Source organism: Gadus macrocephalus, chromosome 14 (assembly GCF_031168955.1).
Source record: "Gadus macrocephalus chromosome 14, ASM3116895v1".
NCBI lineage: Eukaryota > Metazoa > Chordata > Actinopteri > Gadiformes > Gadidae > Gadus > Gadus macrocephalus.
In genome coordinates this window covers 17,335,500-17,361,072 of record NC_082395.1, presented here as the reverse complement: position 1 = coordinate 17,361,072, position 25,573 = coordinate 17,335,500, and the positions used below count along the sequence as shown (strand labels likewise).

General features: G+C 48.2%; 1 protein-coding gene across 1 annotated transcript in view; it reads right to left on the bottom strand.

Moving 5' to 3' along the window:
- The window catches only part of strc1 (stereocilin 1), a gene marked incomplete at its 5' end in the record, with an annotated part of 28,480 nt that extends 2,907 nt beyond the window's left edge, over nucleotides 1-25,573 (bottom strand). The window contains 24 exons of the mRNA XM_060072064.1: nucleotides 851-993; nucleotides 1,214-1,369; nucleotides 1,550-1,725; nucleotides 2,068-2,257; nucleotides 3,047-3,137; nucleotides 3,518-3,714; nucleotides 4,083-4,218; nucleotides 4,652-4,740; nucleotides 5,136-5,268; nucleotides 5,510-5,571; nucleotides 13,802-13,942; nucleotides 14,381-14,548; nucleotides 15,254-15,292; nucleotides 16,028-16,207; nucleotides 16,422-16,551; nucleotides 16,640-16,755; nucleotides 17,536-17,722; nucleotides 19,336-19,490; nucleotides 20,668-20,778; nucleotides 21,275-21,337; nucleotides 21,480-22,247; nucleotides 23,223-24,561; nucleotides 24,694-24,718; nucleotides 24,817-25,573. Of these exons, the coding sequence (XP_059928047.1) occupies nucleotides 851-993; nucleotides 1,214-1,369; nucleotides 1,550-1,725; nucleotides 2,068-2,257; nucleotides 3,047-3,137; nucleotides 3,518-3,714; nucleotides 4,083-4,218; nucleotides 4,652-4,740; nucleotides 5,136-5,268; nucleotides 5,510-5,571; nucleotides 13,802-13,942; nucleotides 14,381-14,548; nucleotides 15,254-15,292; nucleotides 16,028-16,207; nucleotides 16,422-16,551; nucleotides 16,640-16,755; nucleotides 17,536-17,722; nucleotides 19,336-19,490; nucleotides 20,668-20,778; nucleotides 21,275-21,337; nucleotides 21,480-22,247; nucleotides 23,223-24,561; nucleotides 24,694-24,718; nucleotides 24,817-25,573 (5,552 nt within the window). The remainder of the gene's footprint in view (nucleotides 1-850; nucleotides 994-1,213; nucleotides 1,370-1,549; nucleotides 1,726-2,067; nucleotides 2,258-3,046; nucleotides 3,138-3,517; nucleotides 3,715-4,082; nucleotides 4,219-4,651; nucleotides 4,741-5,135; nucleotides 5,269-5,509; nucleotides 5,572-13,801; nucleotides 13,943-14,380; nucleotides 14,549-15,253; nucleotides 15,293-16,027; nucleotides 16,208-16,421; nucleotides 16,552-16,639; nucleotides 16,756-17,535; nucleotides 17,723-19,335; nucleotides 19,491-20,667; nucleotides 20,779-21,274; nucleotides 21,338-21,479; nucleotides 22,248-23,222; nucleotides 24,562-24,693; nucleotides 24,719-24,816) is intronic.

Genomic DNA, 25,573 nt, shown 5'->3' with positions numbered 1-25,573 from the left:
CAAATGCTATAGAGAAGCTCCTCCTTCTAGTGGCCCCCCATGGGATTTTTTTTTTTGATCCTGTTGTACATCCTTGTGCCATGTATTACAAATATGTTTGTGAATAAACGTATACAATTAACATTTCAAAAGTCAAGAATTTCAGTTTTTCGTAAACTTTACACACCAAAAACCTTCGCTCTTAACAAGCTACCTAGAGCCACCGGAGCAATCAATAACGCAATGCCTTTGTGTTTCCTAAGTCACATGAGCAACGGGTCTTGCAAGTTTTTTCGCTTCCCAGTGTCAACATATTCTGTTTCTCGTCGTTAAGTGTGACCCAGAGGTTGTTGTTGCACATTTTTCTGCAACATGCACGAGTTTAAAAGGTTAGAAAGGTATGAAGTCGTTCACGTGCAGCAACATTCGAGAGCTTAAAACGTAAAACCAGTAGTCGCTGGATTGAACGCATCACATGTCGGCGTTGATTATGTGTATTTTGCGGGATGAGAGATGTTGTCCACTGAGCGGTTTCATACAGAACTACATTTAACTGTTTTGACAAACTGTATCTGTCTCATGGCACAATTCAAACTCGATCAAAAATGATTTATCGCTCTCTGTTGACTACGGTATCTATTGTTTCCAAAATAATGTCCCATGGGGGACAGTAAACAGGGCGTGGTCTAAGGCCCAATCCCATTTCTACCCCTTCCCCCTTTTCCTTCCCCTCACCCATTCAAAACAATGGGGAGGGGAAGGGGTAATGGGTAGAAATGGGATTGGGCCTTAGTCTCTCAAATCAAAAGACATTGGACATTGGATTTGGCTTATGAAGAGCATGTTTTAGAAAGACAATAAAAATGCTCACCTGAACTCTGTGGCATTGAAAGTTTGTATTTCAGCGGCATTTGCTCCACAAACAATGTGGCCCATCGCTACCAGAGTGCTGGAATCCAGCTGGTTAGGACTCAGTTGGATGGCTTTCACCACATTTTGGAAAAGCACAGGCAGCTAGCATGGGAAAACAAGAGTGAGAGAGATCAGCCTTGACTCAAAGTCACATTCTAAATAGATGGGATTATGTGATTATCAAATACATATCAAATATGCAATAGGTAGCTTGTCATTGACCAAAATATGAGAGTTTGCTAGTCCAGCCGCCGCTATTGACTGGTCGAACAAACGGCAATACCTCTTTCTTTGAATCTTTCTTTAAGCCTCGGTGTGCTACCTGTGTGCGTTCCCAAGTGCTGACGGCGCCCATGGCTGAGATGCTGCTGATCTCTGAGAGGCGAAGAGAGGCCAGCTCCGCCCTGGAGAGGGCAACGGCCAGACCTCCCAGCTGGGGGACCACCGTGGAGGGCAGGGAGGACACAGGGCCGTGCACCTTCACACACACACACACGCACGCACGCATGCACGCACACGCACACACACACACACACACACACACACACACACACACACACACACACACACACACATCCCAGTCAGTCGGCAGCACTTGGTTTACCAGGGTTAGGGCTAGGGTTAAACTGCCCTGGTTGGATGGCCAGCAGAACCTCACCTGCTTGGCCCTCTGCAGCAGTGGAGAACGTTGATATTGCTGGAGGAAGGGGTCCTGTCCAATGAGCTCCAGGCAGTTGGAGAAGTCCTCGTCGGTCATGGATGTCAGGCTGTCGGGGGGCCACAGAGACGGAGCCAGGTTGTGTAGAATCTCACAGCCGGGCGTCACCACGGTAGCTGGGCAGGGACAAAAGGGATTGTGATGATGAAGATGACGACAACGATGGCGACGGTAGAATTGTCTTTATTTTTTCCTTTTCATTATTGGTATCGTTTCCCTTGTTATTATACATGTTTCATTTTCCATACTGATCATTTTCCATGTTCTTTCTATATTCCATTAATTTCATAAAATGTTAGTATTGTTTTAAGCATTGTACATTTTGCTTTAATATGGATTATTTATGGATGAATACTTTCCAAAACCTAGCTAACCCTGGCTGGGTTCTCCAAACACACTACGTAAAAAAGAAATAAGAATTGAATGACAGATTAGAAATCATCTTTCAAAATGCTTACACTGGACAGGGGTATTTATTGCTCCCCGAAGGAACCCGAGGAAGTACTGGAGGACAAACTCCTCTTTGCTGAACCAGGCCTGCCTCTCAAGCTGGGGGGTGTTCTTCACACAGTGGAGCCCCACCTCGCTGGCCTCCCACTGGGACTGCTCAAGGAACAACCTCTCCACGTGGCTCAGGCTCAGCAGGGACTGGAGCGACACACACATGCATATACATGAGTTCCCAAAGACACACACACACATACATAGAAAACCACAGGAATACGCACACTCAAATACACAAACATACAAAATAATACAAACAGAAATGCACTGACACATATACAACAATACATTCATACAAACAGACACAAACACAAGCATACATACGCAAACCAATAAATAGAATCACACAAATAAAGCCACGCTACACACACACACACACACACACACACACACACACACACACACACACACACACACACACACACACACACACACACACACACACACACACACACACACACACACACACACACACACACACACACACACACAGGAGGTTAGCGGGCCAACAGGAACAGGGTATTTGAGCCAAACGGCTAACTGGAGACGTGACACCCAGCAGGGTGGTTTACAGTCCGTCCTGACCTGGTGTCAGATAGCAATCCCAGCATCCTACAGTCCATTCCCGACAACCACAAACACCTACTCTCAGAGAACAGTCAAGTCCAAAAATATCCTTCCCATCAAGGCAGACCGCGGCTGTCCCCAGGTGACTTCATAGAGGAGACTATGGACACTTCCAGAAGAGACTAGATCTTTGCAGAACTGATTGGGCATTTTATGGAGGAAAGAAATACATTTGTATCGGTAACTGAAAAGCCATACAGAAAACTAGACATTTCCAACGGTGGCTAAACATTTTCTGAAGTGACTAGACATTTTCAGAGACGATGAGAATGAGAGACGATGTTCCTGATAACGGCGCAAACTCACCGGGGAAATCTTCTGCAGCGTGTCTTTCGACAGGAAGAAGAGAAATCGCCCCGCCAGGTTAATATTGACCGCGGTCCAGGTTCCAACTGGGCTGTTGGAGACATGAAAACATTAGGGACACTCCTAGTTTTCTTACACAGTAGATACGACACAATTCCTTCCACAAATGTGCTGATTAACAAAATAACAATTAAGTCAATCCTATTTTAACTTTATTTGTGAATCAGCGAATATTTTCAAGACATCAAGGACCATGTAGGGCCCGGGTATCTTGCTCAATGCAATGCACATTGGGGATTGAACTCGGAACCTTTTCGGCTATGAGTCAAACACACTACAACCCATTATGAAACTATCGTGCAACCCAATGGTATGGCTGACAAATATATTCATGGTCTTTTATTCTCTAAATGAACCCTCTGAAGTAGGTCTTAAACTGTTCATAGACTAAACGTAAGACCACCCATGTACCCGAAGACCGCTGGCTCCTGCAACATGGCTGCCACCTGCAACCTCTTGGTGGCGCTGTAGCAGAATCCCTGCAGAAGCTCCAGGTTGTTGAGGAAGACGCTGCGCCTCAGCTGCACAAACACCTCGTCCACCACAAATGTGGCCATGACACCCAGAGAGTGGAACTCCTTCTCTGTGTACTCCCCCGTGTACATGCCCTGCGAGAGAGAGAGAGAGAGAGAGAGAGAGAGAGAGAGAGAGAGAGAGAGAGAGAGAGAGAGAGAGAGAGAGAGAGAGAGAGAGAGAGAGAGAGAGAGAGAGAGAGAGAGAGAGAGAGAGAGAGAGAGAGAGAGCGAGAGCGAGCTTTGGTACTTCAGTGGTACAACATCCGGATAATTCAGAACAATTCAGAACTTCAGCGCGCTAAATTTTTAATTCCTTTCTCATAGACCAGAACTATTTCCATGGGGAAAACCGCAACAAGCTTTCAGAGCACTTAATGGAAATGTATACATTTCATGCGTCACAGTATTTCTATCCTAGTTCCAAAGTGTCTCACAAAAAAACAAAAAGAACCAAGCTTCACCAGTCTCTGGGTCAGCTTGTCAACCAGCAGCTCCTGCTTGACCCTGGGCAGCTGGAGGAAGGACCTGGGGTCCTGGACAATCATGGTCCTCAGAGTGTCCATCATGTCTGCAGGGAACATCCTGACTGTGCTCACCCTGTTGATCGCAAGAAGACAGACGGACGGACACTTTGGATGAGCAGAGAGAGAATAGATACACTCAGAGAAAACTCTGAACAAGAGTATACAATTATAGATCATATAGATATTAATTGATAATCAATTCATATTTATTCCATCTTCATCCATGATGAAACAATCAGATGTAGATTGCTTAACATCTTCTAAGAATCCTCGGAATTACAATTTTGTTACGACGAAAAATTTCAATTTGGTTTGTGAAGATATAGGTGATGATGTGTGTGTATTAATAATGCTATATGACACACATTTCGTCTTTTGCATGATATTATCCACCCACTATTGTGGGTGGATATCATGTTCAAAAGAATTCTGTCATTGGTCAGACCATTTCACTGCAACAGAGTAGATGCTGCAGGAGGCAATTCCTGACGACGGGTCAGACTTACGGCAGGGCCAGAGCAATTTCTGCTCCCATGTCCACTAGCAGCTCAGAGAAGAACTCAAAACGGTACAGCTCATTTATCAGACAGTTTTTCTGTAGAGGGAAAAAAAGGTTCAGTCATCTGGCAGTGGATGCTGTTTAAAAATGTTTGCAACAGCGCATCACTGGGAACAGGGATAGTAATTGAGTTGCTCAAAGAAGGACGCAACAGTCTTGTTTTCTTGTTCTCAGAGGATATTAGATATAACTAGATATTATAATATCTGTAGGTCTATTGAGTTTTCAGGAATTTTAATTGCAAATTTAAACTGTAATGCATTCCTACTTTCATTTAGTCAGTGTTGAAAAACCCGCTAAATAGCAAATACATTTCTCTGTCATCTTGTCTTCGAAAGCCGTGCTTTGTTGAAAAGCAACGTTTGTTTTTATATAAATCTAAGCAGAGCTCTATATCCGTAATGCTTCTGTGAGGTAAACACTGAACTCACCAGTGACGTGTGAAGGAGAGTCGGCTGCTCTTGCAGGAAGTGAAGGATATCTCTCAGCAGGGAAATGGATGACCCGGCGATGAGTCTCCGGAGCACCGGGCAGCTCACACCTTGACCCACCGTCCCAATGCTCCTGGGTTCACAACAGGAAGGAGCGGTCAGGGTGCCCCCTCGTCTTTATGCAAAACTCATTCAACTTCGTAAAGCAAATAGCACAGCCTTACCATTAATAAAAGTACAACTGCACAATGTTAGGTTATGAAGTGCAGAGCACTTTATATCCTAAAATTGACGATATTCATTCATAAGCTTTGGATAAAATCACATGATAATGCTGACGACCACAGCTCAGGCGGATTTGAGGTTAAACGTACAGGAAGCGTTCTTTGGTGAGGCTTGGCTGGGATTCCATCACTTTTCTGAATAATGCCTTGGCCTGCATAGAAAGAAGAAGAAAATAATTGTGTTTCTGGCTGATGAATGAAAAGGAGTCATTTCATCTTGTGTTCGACTGCCAATGTTTAATGGCAGTATGGGGACTTGAGGTCTATTAGCTGGTTGTGGTGGTGTTATGGGGAATACAACTAGTAGTGTGTGGTGGTGTAATGGGGAATACAACTAGTAGTGTGTGGTGGTGTTATGGGGAATACAACTAGTAGTGTGTGGTGGTGTTATGGGGAATACAACTAGTAGTGTGTAATAGTGTTAGGGGGACTAGAATAAGATATGTTTAGTCATGTTATGGGGACTATAACTTTGGGTTACTTAACGTAACCCTGGTTCTTTGATAACAGAGTGAGGTGTTTCACTATGGGAATCGCCTAGGCGTGACCTACTACTGGAAGCTCCAATTGCACCACGTCTGTCCTTGACAGACAGGTCGGACTGTGCCACAGGGTCCCGCCCCCTGCACTTATACAGTCGACCCGCCCTCCTCAAATCATTCTATACCGGTTTCTTTCCGTGTAAATGCAAGGAGGGACGTGTTGGTGAAACACCTCACTCTGTTATCAAAGAACCAGGGTTACGTTAAGTAACCCAAAGTCCTTTTTCTAACTTCGTTCAGTGTTTCACTATGGGAGATATAGACCACTCCCGTATTGCATATGTCTCCCGAAGCTATGCAAATTCAGCCAGGCAGCCAACATCACTTTGAGTCTGGTGAGATCGTCTCCAGCACGGCTTGAGAAACAGAAGGCCCTGAGACATCCAGCCTATAAAACCTAACAAAGGTGTGAGGCGTAGCCCAGCTCGCCGCAGCACAAATGTCATGCACCGACACTCCCCTGAATAAGGCCCATGAAGTAGCCATACCCCTTGTGGAGTGGGCCTTCAAGCCATGGGGGGGCTACAAGCCCCTACTCTCATAAGCAAGAGATATAGCCTTCACAATCCAGTGGGATAGCCTCTGGCGGGACAAAGGCTTACCTCTATGGGGAGTGGCCCAGGACACGAACAGCTGATCCCCTTTCCGAAAATCAGCTGACCGACTCACATATACATGTAGGGCCCGTACCGGGCATAATGTATTGAGTCTCTGCTCCTCCACAGAGGAGAAAGGAGGCGGGTGAAAAGCCGACAGTTCCACCGTGAGACACCTATAGGTCGACTCAACCACCTTAGGCACAAAAGCCGGATTGGGCCATAGACAGACCTTGGAGATCCCCGGAGCAAACTGCAAGCAGGAAGGACGGATAGACAATGCCTGTAAATCACTCACACGCTTAGCTGTGGTTAAAGCCAAGAGCAACACCACCTTCAGCGACACAAACTTCATCCCCACCGTCTCCAACGGCTCAAAAGGGTGATGAGACAGGGCATCCAGCACCACCGATAAATCCCACAAAGGGACCAGGGGCCTGGAAACTGGGAGCTTGCGACGCGCCCCCTTCATGAAGCGACAAACCAAGGGATGCTGCCCTGCAGGCTTTTCCCCAAAGCCAACATGACAAGCTGAGATGGCCGCCAAGTACACTTTAATCGTGGAAAAGGCCTTACCCTTTTCCAATAATCCCTGTAGGAAACACAGTAGGTCCACCACGGAACACTGATATGGAATGGCGTGCCTCGAGTCGCACCAGTCCTCAAAAACCCGCCACTTGCCACTGTAGAGCCGGCGAGTGGAAAGAGCCGGCGAGTGGAAAGGGCCCTTGCATTCTGAATGGTGTCAACGACCTGTGCAGGCAGGCCTGCCGCATTCAAGTTCCACCTCTCACGGGCCAAGCCCAGAGCGCTACGCGGTCCGGGTGCGGATGGTAAATCTCCCCGCCCGCTTGGGAGAGGAGATCCCTGCGCAGGGGAAGGGGCCATGGGTCGCCCGCCAGGAGTTGCACTATTTCCGCCACCCAATGTTTGGATGGCCACCGCGGTGCTATCAGGATTAGCGACAGACTCTGTTCTCTCACCCTGGCTAGGGTGGGGGAGATCAGGCTGAGAGGGGGGAAGGCATATAGCAGCACGTTTGGCCACGGATGGGCCAGCGCATCTAGGGGGGACCTTACGTCTGACAGGTAGAAAAACAACGGGCACTGAGTGTTTTCCAGCGAGGCGAAGAGATCTACGGCTGCCAAGCCATATCTCCGCCATATTTGTCCCACAACCTGTGGATGAAGAGTCCATTCCCCGTACAGGGGGTTTCAATTCAATTCAATTTTATTTGTATAGCCCTTAATCACCATTACAGTCTCAAAGGGCTTAACAGGCCAAATATTTGTGACACCCCCCTTTACCCATGCCCCCACACGGGCAAGAAAAAACTCCCTTGAATCAGCAAGGAAGAAATCTTGAGAAGAAACGCAGTGTAGGGGATCCCTTCTTCCAGGGATGGTCAGGAGTGCAATGGGTGCCACAATTGGCATACAGGTAAATACATGTACATCATATTTAAAAAGGTGATGGGGTTCTGGCCGGTTATCCATGAGGAGAGTCCAGGCATCCAGTCCAGCACCCGCAGCACGCTACAACTGACAGAATAGTGAATTAGAACGGAAAAGTACATAGTGGGAATGTATAATGTAATAAGAAAAGCACAAGCAAACAGAGTAGTCTTCACTACGCATCTGTTGTTTTCACACTCCAAATGCAAGATTGTAGAGGTGCGTTTTGAGCTTCCCTTTGAATAGCTCCACAGAGTCAGCTTCCCTGATCGCTGATGGCAGCCTATTCCATAAAAAGGGGGCTCGATAGGCAAACGCTCTCTGTCCAGCCGATTTCTTTTTAACCTTCGGCAATGAAAGAAGGCCGGCTCCCGAAGACCGGAGAGACCGAGAAGGACTATAAGGAATGATCAGGTCCTTCAGGTACAATGGAGATAGTCCATGCAAGGCTTTATAGGTTAGCAATAGCACCTTAAAGTCTGATCTGAAAGTTATTGGTAGCCAATGTAAAGAGGCGAGAATAGGTGTAATATGATCAAACTTTCTCGTTCTGGTCAGCAATCTAGCTGCCGCATTGTGTACCAGCTGTAGACTCTTTGTAGTAGAGTTCGGTAATCCCGAGAACAGTGCATTGCAATAGTCCAGTCTTGACGAGACAAACGCATGAATCAGTGTCTCTGCATCCACTACAGATAACATTGATCTGATTCTTGCAATGTTTCTCAAATGGAAAAAGGCAATTCTAGTTATACTTCTTATATGCTGATCAAAGCATAGTTGAGGGTCAAACAAGACACCAAGATTTCTGACGGATGCACTCTGTGGGATGGCGAAGCCATCCAACCACAGAGAGACATCCTCAAACTTTTCCCGGTCCCGCTTCGAGCCGATAATCATCAGCTCTGTCTTCCCAGTATTAAGCTGTAGGAAGTTTTGTGACATCCAGCCCTTCACAGCAGCCAAACAGGACTCAACCTTTTGAATCTGGGCAGAATCCCCGGAATCTACAGGAATGTAGAGCTGGGTGTCATCCGCATAGCAATGGAAACTAATTCCGAAGCCGCGGATAACGTCACCGAGGGGAAGCATATAAATTGCAAAAAGCAATGGACCAAGAACCGACCCTTGTGGTACGCCAAAGCGCAATTTACAATGCTTCGATTCTGCACCCTCATGAAGCACAAATTGGGTTCTATCTGTGAGGTACGATTCGAGCCAACCAAGAGCCGTACCCCCGATACCAACATAGTGTTCAAGACGGTGAAGAAGAGTGCTATGGTCAATCGTATCAAACGCAGCGCTCAGATCCAACATCACAAGCATTGTGCTTGTATTTTTATCCAAAGCAAGAAGGATGTCATTTACAACTCTTGTAATAGCAGTTTCAGTTGAGTGGAAATTCCTGAACCCCGACTGGAAAGGTTCGAAGAGATTATTCCTCGTCAAATAGTCAACAATTTGCTTTGCTACAATCCTTTCCTGTACCTTAGACAAGAAGGGCAGATTCCTCTGGACATAAGATCTGCTCCTCTGTTCAGGACACCCGGTACATGTGTCGCCCGAAGGGACAGAAGTCTGGTGCTGCTCCACAAGATAATTTCTCGAGCTAACTCGTGTAGTTTCAGTGAGCGAGTGCCGTCCTGCCGGTTGACGTATGCCACTACAGTGGAATTGTCTGTCTTTACCAAGACGTGGCGGCCGTGGATAAATTGCAGGAAGTGTTTTAGAGCAAGGAACACTGCCCAAAGTTCTAGGAGGTTTATGTGAGCCTGAGCTAGATCGCGACTCCAGGTGCCGTTCACTGCTCTGCCCATCATTGTCGCACCCCACCCTGACAAGGACGCGTCCGTTGTCATGGTTACCCTGGACGACACCGCCCCCAGCGGGACGCCCGCTGTCAGAACTGTGCGCACCGACCACGGGCGGAGAGCGGTAACACACGCTGGTGTTACTTTCACCTTGCGATTCAGGTGGCGACGGGAGCACAGACTTAGTGCTGCGACCCAGCGCTGAAAATCTCTCATCATCAGAAGACCCAAATGTACTACTGATATCACCGAAGCCATAAGGCCAAGCAGGCGTAGGCATAACCTGAACGATACGGTCTCTCCCCGCCTGAAGAGGGAGAGACACTGCGTGAGAGACGTTAGTCTCCTCTCTGATAGTGTGACGCGATAAGAGAGAGAGTCTATGTGGAGACCCAAATATTCCGCACATTGTGCGGGGTCCAGACGGCTCTTTTCCCAATTTATGCTGAATCCCAGAGTCCTCAGATGATTTACCACCGTAGTAGAATCTCTGAGTGCCTGTTCGCGTGAACTGGAACATATCAGATAATCGTCCAGATAAGAGAATATTCTGATGCCGCTGTTTCTTAACGGTGACAGTGCTGCCTCCACACACCTGCTGAACACTCTCGGGGCCAACGATAGCCCGAACGGGACCACTTGGTATTCGTAAGCCCTGTTCTGAAAAGCGAACCAGAGAAATTTCCGGTGTGCGGGATAGATGGCAATGTGAAAATATGCGTCTGACAGATCGATCGTTACAAACCAATCCCCTGGACGGATTGAACGACAGAGCACTTTGTGTGTTAACATCCTGAACGTGTATTTGCGCAGGTGTCTGTTTAACACACGGAGATCTAATATGGGGCGAAGGGACGAGCTCCCTCTCTTCGGAATGAGAAAATAACGGGAGTAAAAACCCTGTTGGGCTTGCTCGTTCGGGACAGCCCTGATCGCTTGTTTTCGCAGCAGGGACGATATTTCGTCCTCTAGGATTCGTGCCGAATCCCCACTGGCCATAGAAACCAACACGTTGTTGAATCTGGGTGGTTTCATAGCAAACTGCAGTCTGTAACCCTGGGAAACTGTAGACAGGATCCACGGGTGAACTGCGCATGCGCGCCACTGTTCCACTCGCGTAGTGAGCGGGCTCATGTGATCGCGCCCCAACGACGTCACCCTCGGGACGCAAGGGGAGAGGTCTGCCCTCACAGGAGAAGCGTGAGCTCCCCCCATGAGAATGTAGGGACCAAGACATTGTTTTATTTTGTCTTGGTTTGTGCATTTCACCCTTGGCTCTGGGCCTGGTTGCGAAAATGCAGGGTTTATTGTGTGACACTGGGAAAATGCTTGGTGGCACTGTGTCAACCGTTGCCCCTGTCTCAGTTCGCCCTGAACGTGAGGCGAGAGAGACTGAGAAAGGGCCCATGGAGAACTTGGACATATCCAGGTCCCTGAACCATGGAACTCTGGGCTTTGCTCTACCCCCCCAAGGTTTCTTTTCTTCATGGGAGGGGGAGAGAGAGAAGCTGGGATTGCTAGGTCGCACGCTTCCTCTTCCCCTCCCCGGGGTGGGGAGAGCGGTTCCTCGCTGCCGCAGCAGCGAAGGAGTGTTTGCCCCATGGCCTTGGGTTCTCTGACCTAGGCTGTTGGTCGGCCTGTGGGCCAGCTGCGTGGGCTGGTCTGTAGGCTTTCTGAGGCCTGGTTCCCCCTTGTCTTCCCCTTGCTGCCGCTGCGGCAGCCGCAAAGCCTGACCTCGCTGGCTGGGGTGGGCGGGGAGCCTGTTTTCGGGGAAGGCAGAGATCGAAGGCCTCTCCTTCCTGTTTCCTGAGAGTGCTGGTCTCTCTCATCTTTTCCAGCGCTGGACCAAACAGACCCTTGGTAGGGTCATATGCAGCATCCATGACCTCGGCTTTCTGCGCGTCACTCAGACCGGAGAGACTGAGCCATAACGCTCTCTCACCCGAGACTGCGAGTCCCATGACTCGACCACAGCCCTGAACTGCGCCCCGTGAGGAGCGTAGGACCAGGTCATTGACGATGCAAATTTCATCCCAGAGGGCAGGGTTGGGTGACCCAGAGTCTAGCTGGCGACCCATTTCCTCTAGGATTTCAGCCTGATATGCAGACAGTAGTGTCATGGCATTGAGCGAGCATACCGACTGTGCTGCATATTTATACATCCTCTGGTAAGTGGAAGCAGTGAGGCGGTCCATCTTACCAGGCAGGGAGATGCCTGAAGAGGCGGAGAGAGGGCGACGGTTTGGGTGGAGGTGGTGAGCCACTGAAGGCTCCACAGCTGGGGGTTCGGCCAGCCCCAGCTCACCCATCCCGTGGATCTCCAGCTTTGAGCAGCCCTTGGTTGGAAGCTTGCTCTTAAATGGGCTGGACCAGTAGCGGCTCATTTCCTTCATGCAGATGGGAACTGCTGGTAAGAGCTTCTTAGAAGGCGGCTGGGCTGGTGGGAGCCTCTTGCCGTCGTACAGGTCTCTCTCTGCCCCTTCAGCATCAGGGGCTGCAGGCCATTGAATGCCTAGTTTTGCAGCGGCCCGTTTGCACACCTCGTACAGGTTACCGTCTACCGGTTGTACAGCGTCAGAGGCGCTAGGGGGTCTGGACAGTTGGACCAAAAAGTGGAGTCGTCCTCCTCCTCCTCAATTCCGTCCATGTCGAGGAAGTCAAAGTTGGCGTCGTCGTCGCCCTCTGCGTCCTCAGCGCCCGGTTCCGCCTCGAGAATTAAATTATCGAATAGCGGGGGGCACGAGCGGGGATGCCGCCTCCATCATGTCCGCCGAGCTCGTTGTCGCGTGGGACTGATGGGTGCTCGTTGAGCCTATAGCGGGGGCACCCGCCAGGCAGGGATCCTGGTTGGTAGCCACCGTCACCCTTAGCCTCCTTTCCAGAATTTTCTCCGGCATCGATGTGCAGTGAGCGCATGAATGCGGGTCCGCTAGCGAAGCTTGAGCGTGTTTAATGCCCATGCACGCTATGCACATGGGGTGGGGGTCCCGGCCTGATATGGAGGCCCCACATGACGCGGGGCACAGGCGGGATACAGCCTCCCTAGCCTTCGGCTCCGACCCTTTGGCGGGGGTGGCGGGCGAAGGCATACCACAGAGTTCACTCGCCGTGATGCGTTCGTTATACTCCGGGTGTTTTGGCTCAGCCAACAAGCTAATGTGTACTGTGCCGTGGTAAGCTCGCCTTGACGCGTTAGCCGATAAGCTACACCGTAAACCAGTGCACCTGTAAGCAAATACAGGGTAACCGGAGAAGCAGCTCGCCTTTATGCGGACACTGCCCAGCGGGTGTAGTAACAGATAGCTTCTTACGAAGTTATTACTCAGCCGAACCAGGTTAAAAGCCTACGACTGCGTTCGGCGACGGAATCCATGACGGCCCGTCTGTGAACTGTTAAGCAGTTTAAAGCTAACCTAGATGAGCTGAGGGAGCTTGAGTAGCTTTCTCATGGGAAGAAAGCGAGAATGATTTGAGGAGGGCGGGTCGACTGTATAAGTGCAGGGGGCGGGACCCTGTGGCACAGTCCGACCTGTCTGTCAAGGACAGACGTGGTGCAATTGGAGCTTCCAGTAGTAGGTCACGCCTAGGCGATTCCCATAGTGAAACACTGAACGAAGTTAGAAAAAGAACTAGCTGTGTGCAGTGGTGTTATGGGGACTATAACTAGCAGAGTGTAGTAGTGTTATGGGGACTATAACTAGCTGCGTGTAGCGGTGTTATGAGGACTATAACTAGCTGCGTGTAGCGGTGTTATGAGGACTATAACTAGCAGAGTGTAGTAGTGTTATGAGGACCCTAACTAGCTGCGTGTAGCGGTGTTATGAGGACCCTAACTAGCTGTGTGTAGTGGTGTTATGAGGACTATAAATAGCTGTGTGTAGTGGTGTTCTGGGGACCAGAACTAGTAGCTGTGTTAGTGGCAGTACGGGTAGCGTACCTGCTGTGTGTTCCAGGGCTGTGTGGTGGTGTCTGGGTAGCGTACCTGCTGTGTGTTCCAGGGCTGTGTGGTGGTGTATGTGCTGTTAGCTGTGAGTAGAGTTGTGTGGGGAAGCACGCTGAGCAGAGGAGTGATGGACAGGAGAGGGGCAACATTCAGCAGCCGGTTCACCACATCAGGATAGCCCTGAGGAAACAAGAAACAACCTCATGTTTTAACCCACAACAATGTCTTCACACATCACAATAGGTACCTAAAAGAGCTACAGGTACGATTTAAGAGGTATCATTTGAGTTTCATTTGTTAGACATGGCATAGTTATTCCTCATCTATTAGTGACTGGAATGCGCCATAAGAACATCGCAGCGGGCTCACTTCACCTGCATCGTTTATTGGTATAGCTTATGTTCAAAATCTTGCTTTCTTCTGCTCTCTCTTCCAACTCTGACATCTTACCTACAACCCAATCAATGGACATGGACACCGCAATTTAACGGAGGTGAGTGAGTGTGTGTGTGTGTGTGTGTGTGTGTGTGTGTGTGTGTGTGTGTGTGTGTGTGTGTGTGTGTGTGTGTGTGTGTGTGTGTGTGTGTGTGTGTGTGTGTGTGTGTGTGTGTGTGTTACCCAGAGTTTGGTTGAGATGGCGTTGGCCAGGGGTGGTCTGAGCTCTGCCTTGTTCTGGGCCATGCCAGGCAGGGAGGAGAGCAGCGTGTCGGCTGGGAGGGTCCGCACCGTCTCCACCTTCAGCCCCACCACCAGCGTGCCCAGCGCCTGAAGACCCGCCGGGGCCGTCTGGACCACAGGACCAACAGAGTGGCCCGTTAGAAAGTTGGCTCATTCAGTTAGAGTTGTACAATTCCCTTAATGTTGAATCATTCAGTTAAAGTTGTCTGATTCTGTTAACGTTGGCTAATTCAGTTTGAAATTCAAACATTGAATTGTTTTTGTTTGTTTCTGTTTTTTGTTATTCACCCCCTTGATTTCATTTTTTTAAGATTTCTTTTTACAGGTTTTATGCTTTTAGTAAGGAGATAGCTAGACAGGGAGGTATGGGGAAGAGAGGGGAAGACATACAGCAAAGAAGCACGGGCAGAAACCCTTTGTGGTAAGGACTGAACATTAAGGGGGCGCGGTTTTGATTTCTGTGATTCAACTATTAAATTGTATTTTATTTCAGTGAAAGAATAATCATTTGGCAATATAGAACTATCATCTAAGGGTGCCACAAAAATATTGTTGTTTAAGTCTGTTACACCGAGTGCCCAAATTCAGTATTGCATGACAAACGCCATGGACTTTGGAATGGGAAGAATGCCCTGTGCCGCAGGGCATTGGCAATCCAATATTGTCCACCATCACCAGTTAGGAAGTAGCTTGGAAAACAAAGTGGGCACAGTATAACTTCAAAACACATGTTTCAGTAGCTGCTCTCTGGATATACTATGCAAGCCCAGTGTTGTTTTGCTATACATTTGAAATAAACAAAACATCGCTCACAGTATAGCTTGAAGACATCTTGTCCAGGATTACACTAGCCTGAAAAAAAAAAAAAAAAAAAAAGGTTATAATAAATAAAACAGGATAAATATAAATGGGTTGAATGAGGCGGGAAGTGGCTTCTGAAAAGGTGCAAGTGGTTTACAACATTTTCTTGCTCCTGTTGGATTTGTATACGCTGCTACTCTGAGGCCACAGTTGGGGTGCTGGAGCAGAATAAAGCTTATTATCACGTTAAAGACAGGGTGAAAGTCTTGCCCCCTTCCTACCCTGACTCAGATAACATCAGACCTCAGAGTTGAGACTGGGTGCTTGTCAGCTGTTCAGCTATCATTACCCCCATCCCTTCCTCGAAGGTTTAAGAATGAAGCCAATCATGCAGAACACCATCTGCCTCATACTCAAGCTGCCATATAGGTAGACTGTCTGAATAGGATCAGTTACCATGTAGGAAGGGGAGCTTCTGATTGTATTTGAAATAAGGCTAAGGAATGTTTTTAATGGCCATACCGTGCCAGCCTAACCTTGCAGAATGAAGCCTTACTAGCTAAATACTGGTAATTTTCTGTAGAACCTTACTAGCACTAACGTTGGTAGCCAAAGTTCCTGGCAAAATTTTGCTAGTCAAACCTAACTAGCCATAATATTGGTAGAGACAAACCTTGCTGTCGTAACCATTGCTTGCAGAACGTTTCTTGCCAAAACTTTACTCGCCGAATATTGCTAGCTGAGCATTTGACTTTCAGTGTGAATCATAGTGTGGGAATATCATACCTGTGTAGGGGTGAATGACACAGTGGCCAATTCAGAGAAGTGAGGCAGCAGCTGTGATTGGCTAAGCTCCTGCAAGAAGTCCACACCTAGCCAGGGCAGGAAAGGGACCAGCTCAAAAAGTGTGTCGGGTGGAAGTGAGCCCGGGGACCTCAAATTGGTTTGATTCAGGATGAAAACGATCTGCGAAAGCAGAATATACAATGACAATTCTCTCTCTCTCTCTCTCTCTCTCTCTCTCTCTCTCTCTCTCTCTCTCTCTCTCTCTCTCTCTCTCTCTCTCTCTCTCTCTCTCTCTCTCTCTCTCTCTCTCTCTCTCTCTCTCTCTCTCTCTCTCTCTCTCTCTCTCTCTCTCTCTCTCTCTCTCTCTCTCTCTCACACACACACACACACACACCATGTCACTGGGCAAATTCAGCCTGTGTTGGGCGCAGTTGGAGATGAGTCTCTGGATGACGGGGAAAACCTCAGAGTTCCTGTAGAGCAGCAGCTCTGAAGGCTCTACCAGGCAGGTCAGGTTCCCCAGCCTGAACACACGCATTTATTTATTTTCTGTGCGTGTGTCAGTAAATGTGTATGAATGCATTTTTGTACGTGCATGCATGGGTGCACTACCTGTTGAAGTCCTGTATGGAGAGGTTCTTGTAGGCACCGATGATGCTCTGAGCTATGAAGTTCTGCTGCAGGGTGCTGAGCGTGTTTCTCCGCAGCACCTCCAGCCCGTCCAGCAGCTGAGGAACCCACATGCAGTCCGAAGAACTCAAACAGATACTCACTGACCCAGTGTCTCTGTAAGCCTATGCTCTACACACGAGGTATGTTGACCGCTGGGTTTCCGTCTTCTTCACTGTTCACCTAAATGTATTAACTTTATCTCCCCTTTGAAAGCCGACTGCGTTGAAAGGGCAAGTGCAAAACTTGGACATAAAAACAGCTGATAAAATAAATTCTGTAAAACTGTAGTTGCCTAAATCCAACTTTTATGCAGACAAATCCCCCTCCAAAATTTTTTTTTTTTGGTTATATGCTTTGATTATTGCCAGCCTCACTGTTGGTTGTTTTGGATAAAATTAAATCTGGTTTACATTTTAAATGCAATGCTTGGTGTTGGAACTTTATCAGGTGACATCCTGCCATACAGAATCAGTACAACCCTTTTGATCCATGACACACGCGGTTGTATAATCTATTTGCCACGAAACCGTCTTCAGTATTGACCTGTATTCTCATCCGACTAATTTCTGTCCCAGGCTCATTATAAATTAAACCATTCAAATCTTTACTTATTAAACAACATCCGCGTCGACGCCAGGCAAATAGTGTTGAGGTGCACAGAGAAGCTATCATCATCCTCATCATCATCATCCTCATCAAGCGCTCCCGCTGAAAGCCTACCTGACGGCCAGCTCTGGCGCCGGCGGCCAGTCACTGATGGATCTGACCAAGGCGCCAGTGCTCAGGTTTCCCCCCTCCACAGCTAGGTGTCAGGAGCTGGCCACTGCCACTGTTACCTGAGCAGGGGAGAGGTGTTGGAAGCTTTGGAAGGGCAGGTAGACGATCAGGTTCCCGGTGTCCCTGATGAGAGAGCGTGCGCCGCTGGTCATGTTGAGCGGCGCCATGGCCCGGCTGAACCACTGGCCAAACGCCTGGCGCTGGGCCAGGCGCATGAGGGCCAGGTTGTCGTTGATCGCACCCCGGCTGGATAGGGAGAAGGGGTATCGGTCACTGAATCTGTGTGTGCGTGCGTCTTTGTGTTTGATTTTGTGTTTGTGTGTGTGTGTGTGTATTTGTGGTCGTTTGTATGTATGCCTATGCCTGTGTCTGTGTCCGACTGGATAGGGAGAAGGGGTATCGGTCACTGAATCTCTATGTGTGTGTGTTTGGTATTGTTTTTGTGTGTATGTGTGGTTGTCTACATGTATGCCAGTGTCTGTGTGGGTGAGGGTGAGTGTGAGAAGAGTGTGAGTTTGCTTATATGGTGCATGTGTGTGTGCGTACTTTAGATGCTTAACAGTCATGTCAGCAGTCTCTGTTTCTCCTCAATAAGTGCAAATGTTTGTTGTAACTGCAGCGGTACAATCAACCAACAGCACATAAACACCCGACACAAAGAACCGGGCAGGATTATTTGGATTTAAATCCGGTCACCTGTTTCCTTAGCTAGTAATTTATAATTCATGGCTACCAACACCTCGCGACACACAGCTTCAGCTTGGATCCTGACACCTGGGGTGTGTTGTGTGTTTACATGGAGTCAGATAAGGTGTCTGTAAACCACGTTAATAAATGATTCTGATCCTGTGCTGCCGGAGATACAAAGATTATAAAAAGTAAGTGACCCATTTAGCATGTCGTACATGAACAAAAAACACTTAAAGTCAGGGAAGTATTTTAATCTGTGCAGACGGTGTGCCGTCTCCATTTTGTTTTTGTTCATTTTAGACTTCCTGTTGAGGGCAATGAGAGTGTCTACTGGTTTGGTTTCTGATGATGCAACGGTGTTGTGGAATGTCCGGGATGAAACTATTTTGTACGTTCTTTTTTTAAACGTAGCCCATGGGTATATATAGTCAACATAGTAATCTATGCCATTAAGTCACTGTTCCTAAAAGTTATATTATTGTAATTTATAAAAAAAAAACAGTAAAATCTTTTGCCAGTCTTCACCAACCAGTTTGTGAACGCTCTGCTGTACTCCGAATGAAGGTAGCATTCTACGTTTGGCCGGGAATCACGTTGCGCGCAGGCTGCAAACAAACCAAACACTGTGCGTGAAGATGTCCTTCAACGAGAGCTGACTTTAACGTCATTGTTCTCAGCCACTCCCTCTGTTCGCTGATTGGACGCACAAAATTTGGACGGAGAAAACCCAGGAATATACCGCAAACCCAGACGTAGTACTGAAGGGATATGAAAATTTAGCGGAAGTACTTAGGCAGGCGGAGCCAGGCTAACTGTGTGTGACGCATAATAACAACGTCTCTCATTATCAAGCTCATAAACAACGGTATGAAAAAGTAGCACAAATGGGTCGTAACCATGGCGATAAGATGTCCCCCCCTCCTTCCTAGAACCCAAAAACTAATTTATTTGAATCTCAGTGTTCAACTTCGAGCGGAAACAAGGGGTTCACATTTACTTTAAGTAGAATTAAACAATTATTTCATTCATGCTTTAATGCAATTATTTCTAAGTATTCTGCAACTGAAGTCACTCGGCCATCAGCCATTAAACCACTGAATACTTGGTAAGTATGAAACTTGTTCACTCAGTCACTAAGCTAACCGAATCATAAGATGGCCACCACTCACACAAAGGCGTTGGACTGCAGTGGGGGTAGAGCTTTGATGTCGGCCAGGGAGGCCCAGGGTAGAAGAGGAGCCAGCTCTGTGAACAGCCTGCTGTCCTTCCACAGGTGGACGGGGATGAACACAGACACCATGGCCGATAAATAGACATCCGTCAGCTGGAAAACACACACAGACAAGAGGTCAGCATTCACTAGAGGAACAAAATGTATTCAACTGAGAAACAGCATGTTTTAACCTGAAAGACATCATGTATTCACCGTGGACATGTGTTCGCCAGAGACGCATGATATCATGTGTTCACTTGAGAACAATCATGAATTCACCAGAAAAATGTCATGTATTCACCAAACACATCACGTTTTCACTAGAGAAAAATCTAAATTCACCAGAGTACGGTATTGTATTTGACAGAGAAAAAAAGATGTATTCAGCAGGGAAAATGATTGGAATAACCAGACACCTCATGTATTCACCAGGAGGACATACAATTTTCACCTGAGACTAACCAGAGAAACATGTATTCTCCAAAGAATCATGCATTCACCTGAGACAAAGCATGTATTCACAATATAAAAGCATGCCTTCACCTGATACACATCATGTATTCACCAGGCACACCATTTATTCATTAGAGAAAAATCTTAAATTCACAAGAGAAACAACTTACATTCACCAGACCCATCATGTATTCTCCAAATGAACATAATGTATTCACCAGAAGCACATCATGTATTAACGAGATTAAACCAAATTTATTCACCAGAAACACATCATGTTTTCACACGGAAACATCATGCATTTACCAGAGAAAAATCATGTTTTCACCCGAAACACATCATGTATTCACTATAGAAACATTATGCATTCACCAGACACATAATTGATTCACTAGATAAACATAATGAATTCACTAGAGAAACATAATGTATTCACCCGACAAACCAGAGAAACATGTATCTATCATAGAAATCTCATGTACTCACAAAAGACACATCATGTATTCACAAGGGGAACATAACGTATTTACCAGATAAAAATCTGGTATTAACCATGGAAAAAAATTATACTCTGCAGACAAACCAGAGAAACATCATATATAAGACAGAAACAACGCAATGTAGTCTTCACCAGAGATACATCATGTTTTCACTAGTCACTTAATGTATTCACAAAATAAACGTGATGTTTTCACAAGAGAAACGTTATGTGTTCACCGAGGTTAAACCCCTCCCTTCTCCCCCTCCCTTCTCCTCAATGACCGACACCTGTACTCACTCTTAAAGTCCCTTCATATAAAGGTGTCTGCTTTAGGTCATTTTAGTGTCTGTTTACCTGCAGTGAGTTCTTATGCCGACTGTAGTGCTGGAGGATCTCCCGGGCCGTGGTGTTGTCCACCCCACTCAGCACAGCACGCAGACTCTCCAGAGGGATCCGGAAATACTCCTGATCAGATCAGTAAGGAGAGATCAATACATACCTGCTGCTGCTGGAATCCAATCATATCATGCTACACAAACAGTCTCCTGCTGTATTTATCCCTTGAAAACCTTAAACAAATACCGTGTCCTGTTTTTATATCCTTGTATTGTTGTTAAGGATAAGATCCTTACACTTGAATGACCAGCCATGATGGAAATGAATGAAATACTGGAATTACCCTGTATCTGAATTCACATTGAGTCCATTTGACTATGGTTATTTGGCATGTGCCAAATAGGTAAATATAACTAGCATTCAGGTTAATGCATAATAACTACAGTTTCAGTCGTAATAACACTGCTATCTGTATACTGATACACAGTAAGGAGGTAAGGAAGTCTGATCTTTGGATGTACATGTGGAATTGTTCCTTATTTACTTTCGAATTGATTAGCCGATATGGTTTATTCACAGAGAATACCAATCACTGTTAGTAACTACACAATGATTTAAACATCACCTGGATGAGGAAGACCTCTGGGTCCAGTATGGTGCGCGACTCCATCAGGCTGGTGAGTTCTTTCTGTGGAGGAAAACAAGACAAAACATCCACACAAACAGACACACACAGTAGTTTGCAAGGTTCTACGGTTTACCCACTTAATTTGATCTTATTGCGGTGTGTGTGCATGTGTGCGTGCGTGCGTGCGTAATCCAAGCGCTACCCCAAAGCACTGCAGGAGGACCCTCTTGTTCTCGAAGTTGGTCTCTCTCTCCAGGTAGAGGGCGGTGGAGTTCAGCACGCTCCGCCGGATGTGGTCCGTGACGCGCAGCGACGTCAGCTGCCTCTCCTCCAGCGCCACCAGCATCACCACGCTCATGCTGGCCGCCTTGTTCAGCACCGACAGACCCTGCATCCGCTGGGTCAGGCTCTCCACCCAGCAGCGCAGCACCGCCTGCAGGGAGGCCGTGACGCTCGCCCCGGGCCGGCACACCGGAGCCAGGTCGGCCGAGCAGGACCAGTTAAACCTCATCACCAGCTCTCGGGCCAGGCAGGGCTGGCTCTCCTCCCCGGGGCCGCTGTCGTTTGCACCGTGGTGGCTGAAGCTGTGGCACAGTTGGCTCACCCACATGGTGGACGTGTCCTGGGCGAGCCAGGCCAGAAGGTTGACGTCTAGGCAGACTGACCTAGCGAAGTTCACCTGGTCGTATTTCCAGCACAGAGCCATGAGGTCCTGGTCCGGGAGCGACAGGCCCCAGCTGGCGTACTGGCACTGCTCGAAGAGGTTGAAGCCCAGCGGCTCCCCGGGTTGGGACCCGTTGATGCAGTGCTGCAGCAGCCAAATGTTGTCCGGGTTGGCCAGGAGGTGCTTCAGCACAACGCCGTCGGCGCACACCCTGGTGGTGAAGTTGAAGGGGTCCAGTTCAGCACAGCGCGCCAGATCGGTCATGTCCACGATGATGGGCCGGGTCCACTCCGAGTATCTGCAAACCTGATCACACAAAACACAAAAAATGTATTCTAGGGCTGAATGATTTGGGGAATTAAAAGAATTGCGATTATTTCGACCGATATTGCGATTTAGCATGTGATTATTATTTTTAAAGTTCCTTATGTTCTGCATTATTCACTAAAGAAGCAATAAATCATTCTATAGTATGACCAACACAACATTGGAAGCAGCAACATTGTATACTGTGTTGGTTGGGGATAGTTAAAACATATGGTTTCTAGCGGCTATAACAATGTTAAATCACATTGAAATACCATGGCTCCCATCACCCATGCAGACACACATTCAAACACCACCGATAGCAGTGCCAGGCATGCAATGTCCACAAGCAGCTCCTATGAGGCATGCAGGAGGAGCCTTGCCCAAGAGTGATGCGAGGACTGCCGGTGCCTTCGGTGGTTCCACCTACTAGAGCGTTCACCATGAAGTCAACAAGACGCCTTGTAGCGACCCAGCTTTAATTCCATCCTTCGGTCCTATGCTATTTAGGACTACTTGTAACCCCCCCTGTCTATCCATTCTCTTTCCTGTCAATATTCACCTAGGGCTGTGCAATTCATCGAATTTTGATTGCCATTTAGATTTTTGTGTCAACATTTCTCCAAACTAATATAATCGAGTTGAAACAATATAGACATATTTTATCAGTATATATTTTTTATTCATTAAATGTTTTATAGAAATTGCAGCTGGATACGTTTTGTGGGGGAAATGCTGAATTAATGCATCATGCTTTCAAACTCAAAAATAGTCTTTTGAATAATCGTAATTTCAATATTGACCAAAATAATCGTGATCCTAATTTTTTTACAAAATTGAGCAGCACTATCTTCACCTTCCTGTCTGTAAAAATGCAGAAAAGCGAATCAACCAGCAGACCCTCCAGTCGCCAGTAAACCTGCTCCCCCTCCCGGACAAAAGCAGCCAGCCGAGCCTTCAACAACAACAACAGACCTGTGGTATCATCTCCGCCACGTCTCTGTCCCCGCACGCCGTCAGCAGCCATTTGTTCTGGGTCTCCGCCGCCAGCTGGTCGAACAGCGTGGAGTTGCAGCACACCTTCGTGGTGAAGTTGTCCTTATCGTGTTGCCAACACAGCCCCACCACCGAGGGGTCCACGTGCCGGTCGCCCCAGTTCTCGTAGTCGCACCAGTAGATGACCCTGGATGGCGGCGTGCTCTGCGGGGCTACCTGAGACACGTTGGCACAGAACACCTCCAGCCAACTGGCGTACACCTGGTTCTGCAGCAGAGCGCTAAAGAAGGTGGCGTTGGCGCACACCTCGGCGGCGAATCGCGCGGCGTCGTTGCGGGTGCAGAGGGACATGACGTTCATGGGGATCTGCATGACATCGTGCCACTCGGAGTAGCGGCAGGAGTCCGCCACCAACTCGTCCAGGGTCCCTTCCGTCGGCGACTGCGGGGCGAGGTGCGTGCAGTTGGGGATCAGAGCCACGTTGTCCGGGTTGATGAACAAGAATTGGAAGAGGCCGAGGTCCTTGCAGACCAGATCCTTCAGCCTGCCGCCGTCCATGCTCCAGCAGAAGGCCACCATGGCAGAGGGCACCTCCGGCTGGTTCATCCAGCCCTCGTAGGCACAGAAGAGGCTCAGCAGCATTCCTGGGTTCGACGTCAGGTTACCACAAAAGTCCAACATCCAGTGGTTGTTGGGGTCTGACAGCAGCTGCATCATGCGCAGCGGGCTGTCACACACCTGCTCCACGAACAGGTCGCGGTCGTTATCGGAGCACAAGCTCACCACCCCGGCGTCCACCGCCTCACCCTGAAACCAGGAGTCATAGTCACAGACCAGGTTTCGGAGGTTGGGCGACGCCCTGGCGCGGCGGGCCTGCGACGGGGGGAGGGGCAGGACAGGCGGCGGCGGCGGCGGCGTGTAGCCTCCGGTGTCACAAGCGGGCGCCCGGGTGAGGACGGGCGACATCAGCGCCTGGATGGCGTGACACGTGTTACCCCAGACGTGCTCCAGCTGCGCGGGGCTGAGCTGGCTGAGCGCGCGGCAGAACACCCCCAGCGAGGTGGGGGGGTCCTCCGGCGGAGAGGCAAGGACTTGGGCGCACGGTGTCTCGTTGAAGACGGTGAGGTTGTGGCGGTCGCAGCTGAACATGGAGTCTTCATCGTCGTCATTGGTGGCGGATTGGGAGGCAGGGCGGCTGTAGTGGCCGGCAGGACTGGGGCATTCTGAACCGGGGTCGTTGCACAGAGAGGATTCTGAGCCCAAGAAGATGTCCAGTATGGAGGGGCCGAAGGACCAGCTGACGTTGTGTTTCATTCCCCTGCCGAGAGAACAGTGTGTCAGCTTGTGTTTATCCGTATTGTGTGTTTAGAGTGTTGGTAGATTTTAATATGCTCTAAATACACAACTAGATGAGAAAAAAAGTGATGAACTTGATGTTAAGATTGCTTACCACATTATAAGCTGCTTCAGATTCCCTGCAGAGCAAGAAACGAACATATATTTTTCATTGAACATGCTACCATTCTCTTTAATCGTATTCATATGGGTAAATATGTTTGTGGGGGTTCCTTACCTTGCTGGCATTGCTCGGTTTGATTAAGCGAAGGAACTGTAATTCCAAACTGTAAACCAATGTTCACGTAATCAATGGGGACTTGGATAAGAGTCCCCATCTTCGTTGAGAAATACGTCACAACCATGTCCAAAAGTCGACTTATAGTCGACATCAGACTCCCAGACTGGGGTACCTGTGACATTGCCAATGCAAGCATTTCCTGTAAGCCGGTGAGTTCCGCCGTGCTCACCTCGTCCATCCTCAAGTAGGACCTGAATAAGCTGCCCGCACCCGTGTCCATGGGGGTACATCCCTCCGACCTCATGAACGACAAAACCGCCAACAACGGATTAGCGAGTTCTAGAACGACCACCCTCGTTAACTCTGCTTCCAGGCCACATTCTTGTGTCCCGGACAGGATACACACGAGTGTTTCGGGAAGGTTATTGACGAATCGCTCGCTCATTAACGGCATGTATACCGAATATAGGTTAACTAAGACGCTATAATAGGAGTTTAAGTGGACACCCTCCAACAGGGATGGGTCTCCTACGGATCGGGACGAAGCATCGCCTTGGATATGCCCTGACCTTGAGGTGCTGCTGCCTTTTAGTGTTTTATAATCAGTTACTACTCTGGTCAGTGATTGAATTTGTTCTATAACGCTCCGGATCTCCTCCTGTAACTCAGCGCCGCTGTGCGGCGGTGGGATTTGGGAGCACTCTTTAACATCGCAGACTGTTCCTGTTGAGAGATAAACAGGGCACAGGGCGGG